Source organism: Parasteatoda tepidariorum, chromosome 6 (genome assembly GCF_982258835.1).
Source record: "Parasteatoda tepidariorum strain Cologne lab strain chromosome 6, Ptep-v5.0, whole genome shotgun sequence".
NCBI classification, from domain to species: domain Eukaryota; kingdom Metazoa; phylum Arthropoda; class Arachnida; order Araneae; family Theridiidae; genus Parasteatoda; species Parasteatoda tepidariorum.
In genome coordinates this window covers 4,102,627-4,123,154 of record NC_141760.1, presented here as the reverse complement: position 1 = coordinate 4,123,154, position 20,528 = coordinate 4,102,627, and the positions used below count along the sequence as shown (strand labels likewise).

Here is a 20,528-nt window from a genome sequence, read left to right as displayed (position 1 = left end):
AATTTAATACAATTTAGAAAAAAAACAATAAAAGATCAAATACAAGGGAAAAAAAACATTTATTGTCTAGAAAACGATAAATACCTTGAGTCAAAGTAAGATAGCATTTATCAGTCAAAGGAGTATGAACCAGTTTTGCAGCAATACCTTGATACTCATAACTATACTCAAATTCCGCATCAACCATTCTTCCATACACTGTACCATTAGAAATCATGTAAAATCTGGAAATAAATATATTTTAAAATAAGACACACTACAAAAAAAGTAATAAGAGTTAATTCCTAATTCTTCAAGCAAATTAAATTTTTAAAATAAAATTTATTTTTAAACAAACAAAAATATTGATTTTTATTGAGTCATTATGTTCAGTCCTTTAGTTTCCTTATAACATCTTTTACATAAAAAAAAAAAATGGTGACGAGATTCACAGAAAATGCAAAACTATAAAAGTCTCAATTTTTTGCTCCATACTGTACCAGCCATTAAATATGAACAAACCCAATACACACCTGAGTCTCCTAAGCCATGACCAATCACTTTTAGCCCTCACCTTGTCCCTCAAGAGCTCTTCTACAACACTTATATCATAGATAGTGTCAAGAATGAGGGCTTTCAGTTTTAAGTGTACAATGGGCACCTCTCTTGAAGAAGTCATATTGGCTGAAGTGTATGAATCCAACTGAGACTGCAGTTCCTTGAGGTAACTTGAGAGCGAACCTCTGGAGATGGCCTCCTCACATCGCTCAGAGAACAAGATCTGCTCACTCAGGCACAACACCTAAATAAGAATAGTAACAGAGAGTAAATACTATAGAAATGACTATGTATAAATAAGAGGAACATCATTAGGCGATAAAGAAGGCAAGAAAACAGTTGAAATTAAAAATACAGATAAGAATTGCCTTGATTTTCTTAATGTACATTAAGGAATTTTCATTTAACAGCTTTTTAATATGGTATTAGATAAGTAAGTACAGTATTAGGTAAAAAAGAAACAATTCTTGTTTATTAACTATGGCAGAAAAGTATTCATACAGATGAAAATGGATTTGCATGATGGAACTTAGTACTAGTCTTAATTTATCAAAGTTTCATTTTTTTTATACATTACAGATTCAGTTTCTGAAAAAACTTATGATGTTTAGACAGGTTATAGCAATGCAAAAGCCTAGCTATAAATCTTTCTACTGCATAAACTATATATCTTTAAAAATGCAACAAAAATATGCTACACATAAATAGCTTTTAAATATTAATTTAAAGATAAATGATTTTTCCAGAAATAAAATACATCAGTCATACATTTTAAGAAAATTACATTTAAATAATGAATTATTGTATTTTTTTTCAGATTGCATGATGAGATTTAATAAAATATTTTGTAAGAGGCTTGCACACATAAAAATTGTTACAAGATTTATTTTGTTAATATGAATCCTTTGAAAGTTCTTAATGATATATAAGAGTTTTGTTAACATATCATTTTGATATAATATGTAAAATTTAGAATTGGTACATGTAAAATTTAAAATTGGTACATGTAAAATTTAAAACTGGTAATCTGGAAAGACTGGTAAAAAAAAAAGATCTTTTGCGGTATCAACGTTTTTAAACAAATAATAAAAGAGAGGACAACCTTACCTGAGTAGGGTATTGAAGAGGATTAATATTCTGATCTCCTTGCCTGCTTTTCTCAGTACATTCTACTAAAAGAGATCTCAAAGTATTTTGCATTTCCTTGGCCAATTGATGTAACCATACCTGAAACAAGAAATTCACTGTACGTTATAATTACAATATATGTTTTACAATATTGAATCTTAATTATATTGTATGGCAAATATAAGTGCAGACAATATTTAATAGAAGAGTCATAATACTCATCCATGAAGTTGCAATATTTCAAGATTTACATCTGATTTTTATTTACTATAATTGTATTAGTTGAGATTTAAATTACATCATTACTACATAAATAAAATTTAATAAGAATGAATACACTTTGCGATTTTACTATAATAAATTATACGTGATATTCTTGATAATGTGATTTATTAAACTTTTTCTTACACATTAAAGATACTGACATAAGTATTAATTCTAGTAAAATAAGTTAAATTTTTTTATTTCCAATGGCAAGTTACAAGACACCTGAAATCACAATAACACAAAAACATAACAAGAATAAACGTGACATCAGTAAATCTATAAACTTAGGGCGGCTTTTGCCACCCAATAACACTCCCAAATTGAAATATGGGGAAGAGCAGGGCAGATGACAATAGTCCATTTACTGACCACAAAGAGTACATAGAGAGTCCGATGTGACATTAATGGAATAAAGATGTTTAAGTAGGCAATCATGCCCAGAAACAAGATGAAAAATTGCAACAGATTTCTTTCTGGACCAATCGGGAATTTCACGAATCTGTTCTATCCGTGGCTTACCACTATTTTTATAAGTAAGATCCTGGAAAAAAGGAGGTCCTGAAAACCTTCCAAACAATAGCCTTAATGAAGTGATAATGGAGACCAGAAATTGTTTGCTGGATTGAAGCTCCCTTCTTAGCCAGGAAATGGCAAAACAAAAATATTACGCATTTAAATCTTAAAATGCCCTTATATTGAGAAAATTATGATTATTACAGTAGTTTGAATACATTCATTACTGTTAATATGTTTTATTTTCGATTTTAATGGCTTGGGGGTAAGAATGAACAAATCTATTTCTCAAATTCAGCCATTTTTTTGCATTAAATATCACAAACAGTAACAAGTAAAAAACACCTTATTGGTGACACATAAAGCAATTTTAAAGAAGGCTATTAATCAAATTTTATAAAAATAAAAAATTTCCCTTTTTAGTACAAACTAAAATTTAAAATCTATAAAAAAAATACTAAATACTTAAAATTACCAGATTAATGCAAATATTTCTGCTAAGTTTCAGAATATTATATCACAAAAGCTCTTAAACTATTTAGTACAAACTAAGTTCAGAGTAGCACCTAGTTTCTACAAATCAGTCTTTTTCTATGTTTTTTAATAGAAAAGTTCTGAATAACAGGGAAATACATAGTTGTTCAAATTTCTCAAAGTAGCTGAACAGCTAATACGTTAAAATTTATACAAACAAGTATTATTTTTATTAGTAAAAAATTAAATATATAACCAAAACAAAATTATTAAAAAAGGTTAATTTATAATGAACCATTTAGGCCACCGTGCAACCATATCCTACCATTAATCACAAAATCATGAATGCTTAACTTCCATGATCCCCTGGCCTACAACAAACTGGTGTGGGAATAATTCACTTTACTTTAATATTCTGACAATGAGTTCCCATTAAACAAATTGACTTTTTCAAAAAAAAAATTTTTGAACGACATATAATGAAATTCTTGTTGAAAAAAGTTATTTTTTGCATCAGAAACTTTCAAAATCTTCTGATAATATTTGAACGCAAAATCTACAAACTAAATATAACTTAGCTATTCAATGTAAATGCAAGTTTAGAAGAAAAATATATTTTCTTCAATAGTTTAATTATTATTACAATAACTCAACTATTTTTTTCAATAATTCAATTATTTTTTACTTTTTAAAATTGATTTTAAAAAGCATTAAAGAATGCAATATAAATAAAGTGGGTACAAAAATAACAAAATAAATTTTTTTCAGACAATGTTAAAAGCTTTCAATAATTTAATCTTATAACCGAAGACGAGGTATAACAAACTTAAAACATTTTACTGAACATTATATGTAAGTTTCTGGTCTTCATCTTTTAATTATTAAGACAAAATAATATTGTTCTTAATACACTAAGAAATTAAGAAATAATTTAGTTATAAGATTATAAAAAAAAAACTAAAATTTATAAAAACTAAGTTCATTAAGCTCTCTGAAAGCTAAATTTTCTTTCCTTCTTTCTTTTTTTTCTTCTTTTTTTTGTCTCCCGCTTATAAAAAGAGTGTAGTGCGCATTCTTAATCTAGAAAAACATTCTTTTCTTATTACTCCCACGGTGTGACAAGAAAATTTTTAAATATTTTTTTCCTTTTTTTAAATATTTTTTTACTAATAAATGCTACTTATTTCACTTGCCAAACAACAAAACAAAACTTTCTAATCAATTGACATATTGAAATTTGAGGAAATAAGGCTCTATAGTGTATACCTCAATATCTGATGATATAAAAACAGGCTTTTTAAGGTGAACAACTTCTCCTTCAGAAGAAACAATAGATGTTATTTTTGTGATATGTTCATCAAACTCAACATGATGAATACCAGCAAACAGTTTTTTAAGATGTGACTGAATGACTGTAGCTTTTGTTGATTGTCCGAGAATTTCAAGCAAATCCTCATCTCCCAAGAAATAAAACCTCGGAAACATTGACCGTTTTTCCTGGAAAAAGTATAAAGAAGATAAATTATAAGAAATTGGAGAAAAAAAGTCGAATTCAATAAGTTAGAAAAAATGGATTGTACTTCTAAAAATGCATTTAAAGCACGCTGGCAACGAGTCAATTGGTCTTGAAGGTTGTTCAGTATGTTTGGCAAACCTGATATTGAAACCAAAGACAGGACCCTATCATCTTGGCTAATGCTATTCATTATAAACCTGAAAAAGAAAAGGATAAAATTGAAATGAGGCAACAGAAAATATTTTTCAAAAAGAAAATATTCGCATGCAGTGTTAATTCAATGACTTGAAATAGTGTTGGAAGTAGAAAAACTTATATATTACAAATTCAACTATAAGAAAATTGAATTTTTCATGTTTTTCAATAAAAAAAATTTTAAAAATAGTTTGCATTTTTTAAGACACAAGAAAAATATCGTTAAAATCAAAGAATAACAGACACTATTGTTTGTACCATCATTTTCAAAGTATGTAGTGGAATACCAAAATAATTATTAAAAAATGCAATGTGTACGATTTGTATTTATTGCTTACGTCAAATCACATCTAAATGTACAATTTTTATCTAATAATAAAAGAAATGGTATCAGACGGTTTAAACTTTTTGAAAGAAACTTAAAGAACACAAAAAACTTAATTTTTTTTCAGGTGATGATTTATAGATATAAATTGTGTATAGATATAGATGGTGTTATAGATTTATAGATATAGATGGTGTTATAGATATATAGGTGATGATTTATAGATACAGGTGATGATTTATACAAATGACTTACCTTATTTTAGTTTCCAACTTAGAATATAAGTTTTGAAACAATTTTACACTTTACTAGGAAATGAGGTTCTAAGCTTTATAGACGACAGAAAAAAAGTTGAGAGAATTGTACAAAAAATTTTATAGTTCCGTAAAGAAAAAGAATTCTTTCCAGAGAATCCTTCCTGTCTGTAAAATCCTTTGGCATCAGCAAACTTTTTCGAGAAGTAATATTTTTCTTAAAAAAATTACTTTTAGATGTGATTTGACATTTAGGAGCATTTGGGAAACAAAAATTGATTTGAATTACTTAGATCCAAACAAATAAAGCTATAATTACATAGTTAACACCCAAAACTTCCTTTCATGTAAAATTAAAGTTTAAAGTCAAACCCATATAGTTCGTGCATTATAGGTAGAAAACTACAAATAAATTATTAAGAATCAGTTATAATAATTAAGATTAAATATAGTTGGCAGATAAGGGAATAAAAGAGATAAGATACCTAAATTCTTTACAAATGGCAAGAAAACGAGTCTTTTCCGAAGGTAACGAACCACGACCAAATATGGGTTCCAAATACACCCATTTTCTTTGGATGACATTGAGCTGATGTAAAGACTGATCTAAAAGTCCAAGTCTAGAATCCCAGATGGATGCTCTATCTTTAAAATGTTCATAAAAAGTGGTGTCTTTAAGAGATTGAAGGAGACATTGATTTTCACCAACCTAAATTACATAAAATATTTTTTTTTATATATAAACTACGAGAACATACTCCTACAGAGTGAATAAAAAATAGTGTTCTTAGTTATCAAAGAGTTATGAGGAAAATATAAGTCCAGGAATTGAATTTAAAATATCAATAGTACAGTAAATTTGGCATTACATCTGATATCCAAAAAGAAAATTGAAATCAGTGGCAAGCCGTTAACTAATTTCCTCTTAGTAGGTGGTAAAAAATTGCAAGATCTCATGTGCCAGGTTTTGGAAGATAGTAGTGAATGTAGGTAATCTCTTTTTTTTAAAAAAAAAGGTGAAACACGAATAAACATTACTTTTATAACCTATCTTTAAATTAACTTTTATAATTTCTCAAGTTTTATAAGAAAGATACATTCAAAATGAACAACCCTCATATGCATATAATCCTCATATGTTATTTTTAAAGAAAAAAAAACTGAGTTTGCTAATAGTGACAGCAAATTTTAATAAGATAGTGGTAAAAAATTGCAAGATCTCATGTGCCAGGTTTTGGAAGATAGTAGTGAATGTAGGTAATCTCTTTTTTTTTTAAAAAAAAGGTGAAACACGAATAAACATTACTTTCATAACCTATCTTTAAATTAACTTTTATAATTTCTCAAGTTTTATAGGAAAGATACATTCAAAATGAACAACCCTCATATGCATGTAATCCTCATATGTTTTTTTAAAGAAAAAAACTGCATTTGCTAATAGTGACAGCCAAATTTAATAAGCTAGGTAACAAAAAATGTTACATAATTGCATGTATTAATATATTTCTTAGGAAAAAAATTCTAAACGCACTACAAAAATATTGTTTATTGAATATACCAATTTTTGCTACTTATTGCATTTTAGAAAGAGATTTGATGCATAAAACTACTGATAGATCAAAATGGGCAGCATTATAATACAATTCTGTTCTATTTTAATGTACTAGTTAAAATTTTATTTTATTCTTGCTAAACTTTCAAAATCAATCGAAATATATGCCATTACAATGTGATTAAAATAGAGTGGATGCATAGACGATGACTCACTTTGTTGAGAAGATCTCGCCAATCCTTGATGAGTGAGATTGCATTTCCAGCAGAATCCTGATGTTCAGTGAGTGAGAATCTTGCTTTGGCTCCCCATAAATCCAACTCATTCAGAGCCTCTCGTATGGTGACCTCTCCCTGAGCCCTATCATTCAAATTCTGCAGAACATTTAAATATGACTTATTACCACTAATATTTTCTCTTAGAGAAAAATATGACACATTTTCTATAAAATAGTCTCTTATTTATTTTTGTATCTCAAGTATCAAACAATTAAATAAAACTTAATATTTTACTAAAAACAAAAAATAAATATAAGTTTATTTAAAAAAAAATCTAGCTTAGGAATTTATTTATTTTTAAACTACATAAAGTGTAAATTCAAAATTTTCCTCTACATCCTAAAGTACATTTAGTCAAATAACTACCTTAAGTGCTTCTGCATTCAGCTTGATTAAAGCTCTGGCTCTGAGAAAGTGCCCGAACTCCAGACGATCAACAGATACTTCAGGAATATCCAGTAATCTAAACATTTCTCCCCAGTGTTGAGGGGAGAACGTGTCGCCACGACAAAATTTTAACAATGGAAGAACCTCCTATAAAAGAAAGAAAAATATATGATTGAAGCAAAAAAATTCAGTGCCAATATCAAGAACCAAAAACAAATTCATTTCATTTAGAAGAAAAGGTAAAAAAGGATAACAAAATTATACTTTAAAATTGTATAATAAAATGAATGATATATAATTTCTTCAACGTTTTTGGCAAGTATCATTGAAGCACAGGACAAAATTAACAGTCACCACTGGTAACATGGCGACTAAATATAACAAGTGGTGATAAAAAAAATTTGTGGTGATTGACGACACCAATCGCTACTTGATTAACACGTTTTGGTCCGAAAATTTACTCCATGTGTTATTATTATTTTTTTTAAAATAATAATAACACAATCTATCAAATTATTAAGAATACTTTATAATATCCTAAAATATTTGTTTATTTCATGCTTATTTCTTAAATTTTTCATTTTTGAAATAAATCTAGTAATGTTTACCATACTTTGAGAAACGCTTCAGAAGAAATGCTTTATATTATTATTAATAGTTTTTTTATTCCATTAAAATTTTCATTTTTGAAAAAGTAGCCTAAGTATTAAAATGTATGCCGTTGTTAAAAATGCTGCAACAGCCCAGTAGAAAATTTTCCTTTCTGACACATTGATGCCAACATAGAAAGATTCCAATTCAAAAGATAAGTTCCAAGAATGTAAATGATTTTCAAAAGCACTGAACCAGTTGTATGTCCCTAAATGTTTTATTGCTTGACTGTGCATTATATGTCCCTCAAACATAGGGTTCATATTTTTTTTATTTAAAAAAAACAAATATGCAAACCTACCAAATAATCTACAATATCTTGATGTAGTCTTAATGACACTGAGGTGGAATCTCCGGATGAACTCTCATTGCGAAACTTTTCCATCCAGTCATTCAGAAAAGACTCAAAGAGGTGAATTTTGTTTCTGAAGAAAAATCAATACATAGCAATCAAGTACGACTCAGGAATAGATGACAACAACCAAAGAACAAACATCTGAAATCATACCGGAAGACAATCCACTCCTCTTTAGAATATTCATCCAACTCATTGTGGAATTCATCATATGTCAGCCAAAGTTTTTCTGCTGTCTCAATATCTTCTCTTAAATGTTCAAGTTGAAAAGTAGGTTCAGGCAAGTTGAAGTGGCGAATATCACCTCTAAAAAATCAATTAATTAAAAACTGTCACTTAATGAAGCATTGTAAACTTTTATAGATTTAAATTTACTAATTTAAACAATTTTTTCTTTTCTTTTTAAAATGCTACACCTAAATTTTATTTTATCTGATTTCCTTATTAATTTATTTAATAACAACAATTCATGGTATTTATCAATAGGATTAGGTACATAAAACTGATAAACATGAATTAAGAAATTGAATAAAATTAATACGGAAACAAATTTCATGGACTATTCTCCACTGGTGAAATTGCATTAAACTCAATATCATTGGAATATATTGTATATTTTACAACTTTTTAATTTGATTACAAAAAATTTAACATCATAAGTAATTCCTTGGGATACTCTGAACTTATTTATGATACTAAACCAACTAAATCTAATATTTTAAATTAATTTTTTTCTTCAGTTTTTGATAAGTCTCAGGTACCTCATATATAAAATGAATAATGTAAACCTACTATGAATAAATGAATAAATTTCAATGAATGTAATAAAAATATAGATTTTCAAAACACTATGAAGTACATTCAAGTAATTAAGAACTTAAATAAAAGAAATTTAAATAAAAAAACTTAAATATAAATAGCTTGAAAAAAAACGTAAATAAGTGAAACTTAAATTCTTAAATCTGAAATTTTTTTAAAAAAAAAATAAAGGGACTTTTGGAACTATCCCGAATGTTTGATGCAAGTCATAACACAAACCTAATGTCTAATGTATAGAATAAGTAATGTAAACCATATTAATGAGATTAATAAATGCATTAAAAGCATGGATTTTCAAAATCCTCATTAAATTTAATTTAAAAATTAAGTGAAACATAAATATTCAAAGTGAAATAACTACTCAAAATACATTAATTTTCGATCAGTGTTACAGATTTTTGATTAATTTTGAATGTTCAGTGTAATTACCATTAATGAGAAAAAAAAATTGAAGGGTTTTTAACAAACATAATTTAAAACTTAATTTCAACCAAATATAAATTTTCAATACAATTCTATAATAGTTGGATTTATTTTTCCTTCATAGTATAGCAGAACAAAAAAAAAATCTTACAAAAGTCTTTGATTTTTTTCTTCTAAGACATTAAATTCAGATCGTTTCTCCTTAAGAAAGGTCACAATGTCTTGTATTTGCTTTGAATCTTGTATTTCCACATCGCTCCGTGGCTTCATCTGGTGCCAACGTGCTGCAAACCGTTCTTCATCCAAAGTATAACTTTTGAGTTGAGAAGATACAGCAGATTTCAGTACTTCCATCTAAAACAAACAAGAGCCATTTTTGTTTTAGTTTCCTAGTATGTTTGAAATTTAATGCATATTTTTACAATAATTATTTTATATACTTATCCCTTATTTATTGCTATAAAAAAGTTAATTACTATGCCGTTGATTTTAAAATGTTATTTTTGATACAAATAATTTTTTCCATTATATTTTAAAAGTGTCTCATTAGCTTATAAAAAATTTTAAGAGCAAATTTAACAAGGCCAGTTATATACAAATGAGGTATACTTTTCTATGTATGAATAAAAAGAATTAAAACGAACAATGTGAATAAAACACAAGTGAACCTTTATTTGTGCTTTACTAACGGTTTTGTTTTCTTCAATGAAAGTTTATAATCATCATAATTATGCAGGTAAGAAAATGGGAACTGTATTAAACACCCTTCATATTACAGCATATTTAGTTGCTGTACTCAATAAAGCCTTAAAAATCACAACTTTAACAACAAATTAAGCATCTTTCAGTTCTTACTTGTTGTTCAACAATTTCATTGTGATCAGACAAGGTGTGTTCAAAGTTTTCCCACAATACTTTAACTTCTCCTAAGTCAAAAGAGGCTTGCTTCGACCATTTACTTAGAAATTCATTTTTAGCTTCCAACTCTTTACACTCATTCAATATCTAATAAAGAAATTAGCAAACAATTAGTAAGAAAATGATAAATCAATGATGTAAGAAGACTGAGCAAACAATTAGTAAGAAAATGTCTGAAATGACAAATGAATGATATAGGAAGAATTAGCAAACAATTAGTAAAAAGATTAGAAATCAAAAGACTAGAATGAAAAATCTAAAATATAGGAAGTATTAACAGAGAAATAGTAAGAAAATATCAAGTCACTAGAATAACAAAACAATGATCTAGAGTGATTAGCAAACAATTAGTAAGAAAAATGACAAATCAATGATGCAGGAAGACTTAGCAAACAATTAGTAAGAAAATGACTAAAATGATAAATCGATGATATAGGAAGAATTAGCAAACAATCAGTAAAAAATGACAATGACACATCAATGATCTAGAAAAAATTAGCAAACAATTAATAAAAAATGAGAAATCAAATACGAAGAATGACAAATCAATGATATAGTAGGAATTTGCAAACCATTAATAAAAAAACAACAAATCAAATGACTATAATGGTAAATTAATGATTTGGGATTTATTAACAGACAAATAGTAAGAAAAGTAATTAGAATTACAAATCAATGATCTAGAAAGAATTAGCAAGTAAAAAACTGAGAAATCAAATAACTTGTACAAATTACACACCTGTTCCCTTTTCTGAGTGAATTCCTCATGTTTTCTGGTTGCTAAGGCAATATCTTCAATGGATTCTGGATGTTTTGTGAGAGTGTCTGTGGCATCATTAAGAAATTGCTTCACAGAGCCCATTGATGAGGATATGGATTTTTGAAGACATCGTATCATAGTATTCTCCAATTCTGAAATCAAGTAATCAACATAGGCTTTGGTAGGAGCATAGCTCACAACAATGCAGTCGAATTTCTCTTCATCCCTAAAATAAAGCTTATTTTTATAGTAATTTATCTTTAGCTATAATAAAGTGAAGTTAATTGACCCTGAAACACTTAATTTTACAACAGGCATTGTGGTTAATGTTTCAAGTTTTTATAAGGATAAAACCCTGGTCCTTCCCAATGACAACTCAGTGTTTCAACCTCTGTGCTAACACAGCACTAAATAATGATAAAATAAAAACATATAATTTTTGTATAAATTAAATGGATAATTGTTTTTCTTCAGAGGTATGTGGGAAGATAGAATTAATATACTTAACTATATCAACTCAAAAAAAGGCTTGAAAAAAGGAGCATATTTTTAAAAATTCAAAATAAATGTAGGAGTTGGTGGAGCAAGGGATGAAATAAAGACAATAGTTTAATAATAAAACTTAACAACTAATAAAAAAAATAATAAGTTCAACAGCGATATCATGACCGGTGAGAGCTGCCAACATACAGGGTTGCCGGATCAAGCATAAATGCGAAATTAGATTGTTCTTTGGAAAAGAGTTAATTATAAATTTGGGACTTTTCCCGTCTAGACTATATGGCTCCGTGGATACCAGGGCTTTCCCTTCTGGAGAGGCTGGCGCCCTTCAACAAGGAAGTAGATGATGCAATTCTCTCAAGTATTACATTCTGACACTGAAACTCTACATAAATTAATTTAATAATGAAAGGAGCTCAAGAATAAAAGTGTTGCACCGACTACAGATTAGAAAGAATACATATTTAACCTAGTAATTCATATAACCTCAAATAAAATTATTAGTTAAAAATATTAAATATTTTTCATTTAAATTACTTGCATAGTAGTTTCACTGGAGCTGAAGCCTTTCCAGCCATTGAGTCCTAGATCATTAAATCAAAAGTTATTCAGGGTGGTCCATTTTTTGCGCACTGTACATTGTTGATTTCATAGCTGCAAAGGAGATAATCAGGCTGGCATTTGAAGATTTTTGATATTCCATTAGTATCTGCGTCTCCCACAGAAATTCTGATGACAAACTTGCACCCGTGGCATTGCCACTTGAAATCCCGCTTATAAGGTCTAATCTGCCTTCTCCACATTCTAATGTGTCAATATCTCATAAACTCTAAAAGATGATGCCTTCAAAATGCAACATTTCATCCACCCTACAGAAAGCAAGACCACCCTACTTGGCTTTTTTTTCTTTTCCACTCTAACTGTATGATGAAATTTGTTTGATTTGGAAAGGTATAAAATGCCTTACTGCTATAATTATTAGTTTTATTACATCCTGTATACTGCGGTACAGTTGAAAAAACAAGGTAAAGGCTTTACAGCAGATTTTGAGAAAAAAAACTTGACATCTATTTTCCTTTCCTTATTGCTAATGCTGTCAACACTAAAGTAAAATTTCAGAAAACAAATTTAAAAAAAAAATAAAATCGATTTTTGAAAAAGGATATATATATATACAGTAGAGTCCTGATTATCCGAGTTAATGTGGACCGCGACTCAGAGCCCGATTAACCTCTGAAAATAGGGGAAGCATAATAGGATTTTGGGGCCCCCCTAACTTGAGCAAAAGAAACTTTTGATATTTTTCGCCCATAAACAATACATTTTAAAGAGACAAGAGCCATGAGAAAACTATTAGAACCTTAGAAAGGAATACAGAGATCTTATGCAATCATGTTGGTTGTTGGACCCTTCTTTGCGTGTTTTATAGTAACAAAAGCACGAGGGAGTAGCTAGCACATATGTTAACAAAATTTAAGTATTTCACTAAATGAAATTATAAAATTACTTGTTGTTATACGAAAGGTTCTTTGCAAGATCAGTCTCCTTTTTTACGCCAATTTGTTTACTAGCAGCAAAACATCACAAAGTTCTAATTCAGCATAAATTATTGTTACTGTAAAAATCATACCAAATAATTTTCAAACATGAAACAAAAATATTTTTTGCACTAATAGATGTTTAAAAGTCTTGTGTGTTTAGTTCAACAATAAAAAACAGAGTAAAGTTAAATTGAGCACACATGATAGAGAAAAAAGATTTTAAAAAAAATAAAAAATTGGGGCCTTAATTTCAGTCATTTGGGCCCCCGTCCCTAGAATTTTACAGGGGAAGCACTTGCTTCCTGCGCCTTTTCGGTAATCAGGCCCTGCCGCGACTAACTCGGATAGCTGAAAAACTCGGTTAAAACGAAGAGTACAAAAAGGAAAGAAAAAGAGTAGGTATAAATGTAATATATATAACAAATACAACATTTATACGAGTATCAGGGTTGGGTTTTTGACGTCAAAAAGTGGTTTTTGACATGACAAGGGTATAATACTGGTTTAAACCGTCAAAAACCCGTCAAAAACTAAAGTTTGCCAAGAAAATATATAAACTTCAAAACTACCAACAGTTGCCATGCATTATATTGAAATTTAATTATACTATAGGTAATCAGCAGGTTTTAAAATATTTTTTAATTAAAATTAAGGTAAAATAACAGATTTAAAATCTCAGAAATTTGTATTCAAATGCATGTGCAGAAGAATTTTGCACAAAATTTTTTTAAATATTTATATTTTGAAAAAAAAATTTTTTTTTTGATACTTAAGAAAATTAAAAGTTTATTACTATGCATTTTTGACATATAAGGAACATATAACTAATATTTATAAGGAACTTACTAGTTATGTTGTATAAATACAAACTTGATACAAGTGTATGAAAAAAAATTTTAATGTTATACCGAATATCTTTATTATCCAATATGTTAATTTGAATTTAAAAGTAGTTATATTTGGGAATAATGATAAATATAATTCATATTGTTTATTATATTTATTTATAATTATTACACTTATCATTTTAAAACAATTTTTACCTCTTAATTTTTTCCCCTATTTGTATTAAGAATACAAATAATGCATATCTTGAAAGCAAGAAGTAATTATTCAACAGCTGAATATTTAGATATTCAACAAAACTATGTATATAGTATTCAGCAAAATGAAATTCACAAGTATTTGGATAAACTAAATTTTCAGCATAGTAAATGAATAGGCTAAATATACTGTAAATCGACACTAACTATTCTGTGTATTTAACAGAAAGCACTTAAATTTGTATTGTCTTATGTTAAAAAGATTATTAAGAAGATTTAAAAGAACATTAAAGAGATTTTTCTTTAAAAGATGTCTAATGTACAAAACTGCTAATGTTTATCTTTAAAAATGTCTAATTTTTAGTATAATCTATACTAAACACTAAATTTGATTATAAATAAATTTCTTAATAATATCACTGCAGATTTTCAATAACACATGAAAATGAATACATACTATTACAAAAGATGTGAGCTTTCAAAAGTACAAGATTTTGGTTACTATTCAAAATATAAGTGTTTCTTCAAAATTTTAAATTTATTTTTTCTAGAACATATTTAGAAACACTATCCTTTATAAAAAATAAATAAATTTTATGTATTAATTAAATTTCACATATGAATATAGGTTTTTGACATTTTCGACATTTTTGACAGTGAGGTTTTTGACGTGACGGTTTAAACCATGGTTTAAACTGTCAAAAACTGTCACATGTCAAAAACCTGCCAACCCTGACGAGTATACAACATACAATTCATATTAAAATGAAAAAGCTTACTTAAAAACACATAAAAAGCATACTTTACTAGAATTAAATAGTTTTTATTTAAAAAAAGTCCTTAATCTTTTTTTGTTTTGCATAACTTAGGTGCTTTTCTGCAGCAATATTTCGCCATTTTTTAGGGATAATAGGAAGGCTGGTGTCACCTCTTTTTGTTGTTCTATATATTCAATAGCATTTTCGATAGCTCTTAGTTCATCTGTATGAGAGATTTTTATATGTTGATTTTAATCATCGCTGTCTTCATCATCTTCGCTAGATTCATTTTCATTGACGATATTAACGATAATTTCATTGGATCAAGTTGTTGGATTTCGTCTTCCTGAGTGTTTGGAAGATAAAATTCAGTTTTATATTTCGGCGGTTTTTTTAAACATAAAAAATAAACTAGAACAAAAAAATCCATAAAATATTTGATAGCTCGGTTAAAGCGGACCGAGCTCGGATAGCTCGGACTCGGAAACTCGGATAACCGGGGCTCGGATTATCGGGACTCTACTGTAGATATATATATATATATATATATATATATATATATATATATATACAAACAAGTAATAAAACATTAAATAACATAATCATTTCAAAATCATAATTATATAAAGATTAAAATATAAGTACATACAAAGATATTTTACTAAATTCTTGACTCTTCAGTTTTATAGCTTTGAAGTTTCTTTTCCAATCATCTATGGAGACACAATTCTGAGAGACAAATTCTTCTAAATTCACAGAACCAAGTGAAACCCAATCCTAAAAAAAGGATACAAAATAAAATTAAATAAAGTCAACTATTCATCAAATCAAAAATGAAAAAGCAAACTTACTTGGAATTTGCTTTTTGCTTCATCTAATCTCTTAAACAAAGCTTCAGTTTTACGATACAGATCAAGAAAACTGTAGGCATTACGATCGAGTATGATGGGAAATATGAGATTGTCCAAAACATCATTTACTCCCTTAAAAAGTATTGGAATAGATATAAACTTTTTCATCTGGTTATAGTATTTGGCACGGACTTCTTCAATTGGTGGACGGAACTGCAAGCACCCATTCCTAAATTTAAAAAAAAAACTATTAAAAGACAGGCGCTGTGACATCGAGTCACACTATAATCTATTTTCTGATACAAATCATAAAATTTAAATAAATACTGATCCAATTCTTACTCGCCCCTTAATGCATTAGTGCAATTGGGACACGCTCCCTGCACATTCCTTTCCCTACCCTTTTTTCTTGGAACACAACACCTGGCCCCGCGGTATCTTTCATGTCCATGTGAAGGCTACGAGTGTAGGAGTATGCATAACCGTAACTCCCGCATTTTCCATCAGAAGGTGGGAATGACACTGAAAAAATAATTGATATGACTACTAAACTTCCAATGGTTAGGAAATTTCACTTTAACTTTAAGCATTTTTGAATAAATATCTGAGCGCCCGATGCTCGAGAGCATTCGATACTCAGTCGTCAAAAATAAGTTGCGGCTCTCCGCTTATCGGAGTTTTATTTTTCTTTGCCTTCTCGATGAGGTGGGGAATTTTTTTTTGTTGGAGAAATGGCTTCATTTTGCGCCATCTTTATTTTTACCAAATTGATTTTGGGATCCTCTATGTTAGTCAGTTTTAACAACCAGCTTGAAATCTGCCATGCAGTGACGTGGTCTACAAAATTTTCCTTTTTTCCATGTTTGATCAAGCATCCTTTTTAATGTGATAAGTTGGTCTTACATTGCAATAGAAGTTTTTGACTGACTATGGATTTGCGACGATCAGGTGCATGTGGTAAATGAGGCAACGCCGACGAGCTTGCCTTGAGTTATCCAGCCAAGTTGGACGGAAAATGCTGACATAACCACGCTCCTATGTTTTCTTGAAGATCTGATATCCATCCACTCCTGTGTTTTTTTTTTTTTTTTTTTGGGATTTATTGCTCTGAGTTGAAACCACGAAACTTCCAGACACTCCTAACCACCACGCTCTCTATACAATGTGCAGTCTGCGATTTTTTTTCTGATGCTGCCATTAAGCTAATATGAAATAAAACGAACTTTATTCATCTTAAAACGTGAATCTTTTTTAGTGAACTTTTAGTTTTCTTTAGATTTAGAAAGGTGACCTACTGTATGTGGTAATTCTCATCCCTATCATTTTTCTTCTAGATTGTATTGTCATTTTGTTACAAGGGTTTTTGTCAGAACACATTCGCCATGTTCCAAGCCACTATAATTTTTATCACGTGCCACCTTTTTTCATATTGTAATTTTCAGTTGTAAAAATCTCCTTTTTAGTTTTTTTAATTTATATTTTTTTACCCAGCATTACCGGTACAGGCGAACAACAGCATTTTAACAGCGGAACAAGAAAACTTATTGAATATTTTGCATAATAAAGCATGTTTGTCTAATAAGTATATTAGTGTATTTTAATCTTACAATACAATACTTCATATGTTTAAATTATAATTAAGATTCATTTTTTTCCTACCTAAAATTAAAATTGTCTTCTACTTTCTATACTGTTTTTCTATATCTGAGCTATAACTTTTTAAATTAATAAGCAAAAAGTCTTTCAATGAAGTCAAATAATATGTTTAAATGGTTAAAATTGGAGAAAAAAAATCCCAAAATAAAAATTGACAAAACTTAATAATTTCATGGTATTTGTACAAGAGCACTTTTTTAACAAATTTTTATTATCCTAAACATTTGCTAATTTGAATTTAAACAAATTAGAAAAACATTTATTCAGAAAAAAATATTCTTGGGCCTGATCATGAAACTAAATATTGGAAAAAAAACAGCAATAATTAATTTATATATTTATTTTTGATTATTAATGTTTAAAACATGAAAATTTCATTTTAACAGTTAAACATTTTAAGTCTTAATCAAAAAGTATTTAACAAGTGTCACTTTATTGACTCTAATTATAACTAAAAGTTTAATATTTCTGAATTTGCTTAGTTTCAAAGCAGAAAATCACTCATTATAAAATAAGTTTATTTTTCAAGAACAATTTACACATACCAGAAATTTCGAAAAATAAATGAAACAAAAACAATACCTGTATATCAAGTCAATTCTTATTTCAGGCAAGTGTTCAGTCAATACTTCAAGACCAAGTTCATATTGACATTCTAAGGCTTTGTATAGTTGCCTATCCCAATGTGCTCTCCAGGGTCGCATGTTCTCAGCAGAAAATCCCTGCAAACAAAATGAGTCAGTTCATCACATTCTTCATTCTGTTAAATATTTAATAACATCAATTTGTTGTATTGTAAAAGAATTTTGTTTAAAATAATTTACCTGTTCTTGAAGTTTCACAAAGATACTACGAATTTCAACTAGAATGTCTTTCCATGTTTGTTGTAATCGAAGTAGGTCTGTATTCATTAATTTGAGAACCTAAAAAGAAAAAAGTTAAATTCTCATTTATAGTGTATTATATTAATGAATATAAGAAACTTGCATGCAAACAACACTGAAGAACATAATGTGCTGCTACTTCACATTCAGACTGAGAAATATTTTGTGGAAATTAAGACATTTTTTAACCAAACTACTAAATATAAGTTAAACCAGTATTGAGGAATGAAAAATCAAAGTAACAAGATATGGTCTAATTTTGAATAAGGAAATCTTTGTAGACCATATATTGAAAATATAATAACTTTGTAATTACAATCAATACTTAATTTTCACTTAAATAAATAGTAATCAAGTTATTTTTAAATAAATCAACATTAAATATTTTAGTGAAATTTATTAAAAATAAATTGAATAAATCATTATTTTTTATCACAATAGTTTCAGTCTTGAAATTAGCTTTGTGCATGGGGTAGACAAAAGGTCACGATAGCAATTAGCCCATTGCAGAAATAAAAATAAGATTTTTTATTTTAAATCTTATTCTCATATGGATAAAATTTAGACAGTCATAGAAATGTTTAGCATTTAGACCTGGGAAATATTCTAAACATAATGCTTTACATAAATAGAGAACTAATGACTCCCCCCCCCCCCAAAGAAAAGGACAAACCATTTCTGCAACCATAAAATGTTGTTTCCTCAAGAGCCTATTTTCTTTTGATAGCCTTTCCACTGATTGGTGCAATCTGCCAATGTAAGTGTCCAGAGCAACTTCATCATCCCAAGTAACAGCATTCTTCTCATCCACTACTCTGGTGAAAGCCCTGGCAGCTTCCAACATTAAAGGCTGCTGGCTTAATATCATGTGGTCAGCAATGGTTTTATAAAAATTCACCACCTAAAATGAACAAATTTTACTTTTATCCACATTTTAGGAATACAATATCACCACTTGCAAAACTGAATGAAACAAATTTTGGTAGTATATTAATATTAGGTTTAATTTGTACACCAAGTACAGACTGGGTATCAAGTAGGATCAATAAAAATATATGAACATTTGAATCATCATATATAGAGGGTTTCTATGGCAGATGGAGAAAAAAAAACATAAATAAGAGTGTTAGAAAATTGTAGCATAGATATACTTATTTATTAGGAAAGGTAGAATTTGCTTAGGCATGTGCCAATAGTATACATTAAGTAAAGAATCAAGAATTTAATTAACTACAAACTTTTTATAAGCAAAATGACTTGTTTTATGCTTATATATTTAGTTATCTCCCTTTTTTAAAAAAACTTTTTGCAATTTTTTCTTCAAAACTATATAGTATTTTTCTACTTAGTAACTTTGCCTCATGTAAAATACCATAATATACAGTCTAAACAAACCAAAAAAAAAATCGAAATTTTTTAGCCATTTTTCTACCTACCTTTTAAACACTACAGCAATAGGAGAAAAAAGTGAAAGCATTTTTCGATGCACTCTACTGTACACTCCGTTTATAAATTTGAGTATGTCATCAGACTGCGTAGATAATAAAAGAAGGATATTTCATCTACCATTTAAGAAGAAAGATTAACAGTTATTTAAATGTGGAACATTTGAATAACTTTTTTAAATAACATTTTCCTTTTTCTAATATATAAAACCAATTTCATCAATCTTTTAAGAAATTCTGGAGTAATTAGTTTTAAATATAAATAAACAATATTATCCTGTTACTGCTTTAGTTCTTACACTATTTTTTATGAACTTGTATGCACTATTCTGAAAAGACAATTGTAAATAGTAGGTAATGGAATATAATCAGATTACCAAAAGTTAGGGGTAAAATAGAAAACTTTTTTATTTTTTGTTAAAAAGGTAATTTATTACTTTAAAATAGCTTAAAGAATTATAAGCAAAAACAATATCCTAGTATTTGAATTTTGAAAA

The 20,528-nt window shown here is 28.3% G+C and overlaps 1 protein-coding gene across 1 annotated transcript in view; it reads right to left on the bottom strand.

The window, feature by feature from the left end:
* The window catches only part of btv (dynein cytoplasmic heavy chain beethoven), a 101,262-nt gene that overhangs the window by 64,616 nt on the left and 16,118 nt on the right, over positions 1–20,528 (bottom strand). Inside the window, exons 10-27 of the mRNA XM_087165330.1 lie at positions 19,260–19,487; positions 18,527–18,625; positions 18,285–18,424; positions 16,047–16,275; positions 15,845–15,972; positions 11,332–11,578; positions 10,530–10,679; positions 9,826–10,028; positions 8,586–8,738; positions 8,379–8,502; positions 7,406–7,573; positions 6,977–7,135; positions 5,695–5,918; positions 4,500–4,632; positions 4,186–4,416; positions 1,645–1,764; positions 513–781; positions 85–224 (exon numbers count right to left, since the gene is read on the bottom strand). Coding sequence (XP_087021456.1) covers positions 85–224; positions 513–781; positions 1,645–1,764; positions 4,186–4,416; positions 4,500–4,632; positions 5,695–5,918; positions 6,977–7,135; positions 7,406–7,573; positions 8,379–8,502; positions 8,586–8,738; positions 9,826–10,028; positions 10,530–10,679; positions 11,332–11,578; positions 15,845–15,972; positions 16,047–16,275; positions 18,285–18,424; positions 18,527–18,625; positions 19,260–19,487 — 3,145 coding nt within the window. The remainder of the gene's footprint in view (positions 1–84; positions 225–512; positions 782–1,644; positions 1,765–4,185; positions 4,417–4,499; positions 4,633–5,694; positions 5,919–6,976; positions 7,136–7,405; positions 7,574–8,378; positions 8,503–8,585; positions 8,739–9,825; positions 10,029–10,529; positions 10,680–11,331; positions 11,579–15,844; positions 15,973–16,046; positions 16,276–18,284; positions 18,425–18,526; positions 18,626–19,259; positions 19,488–20,528) is intronic.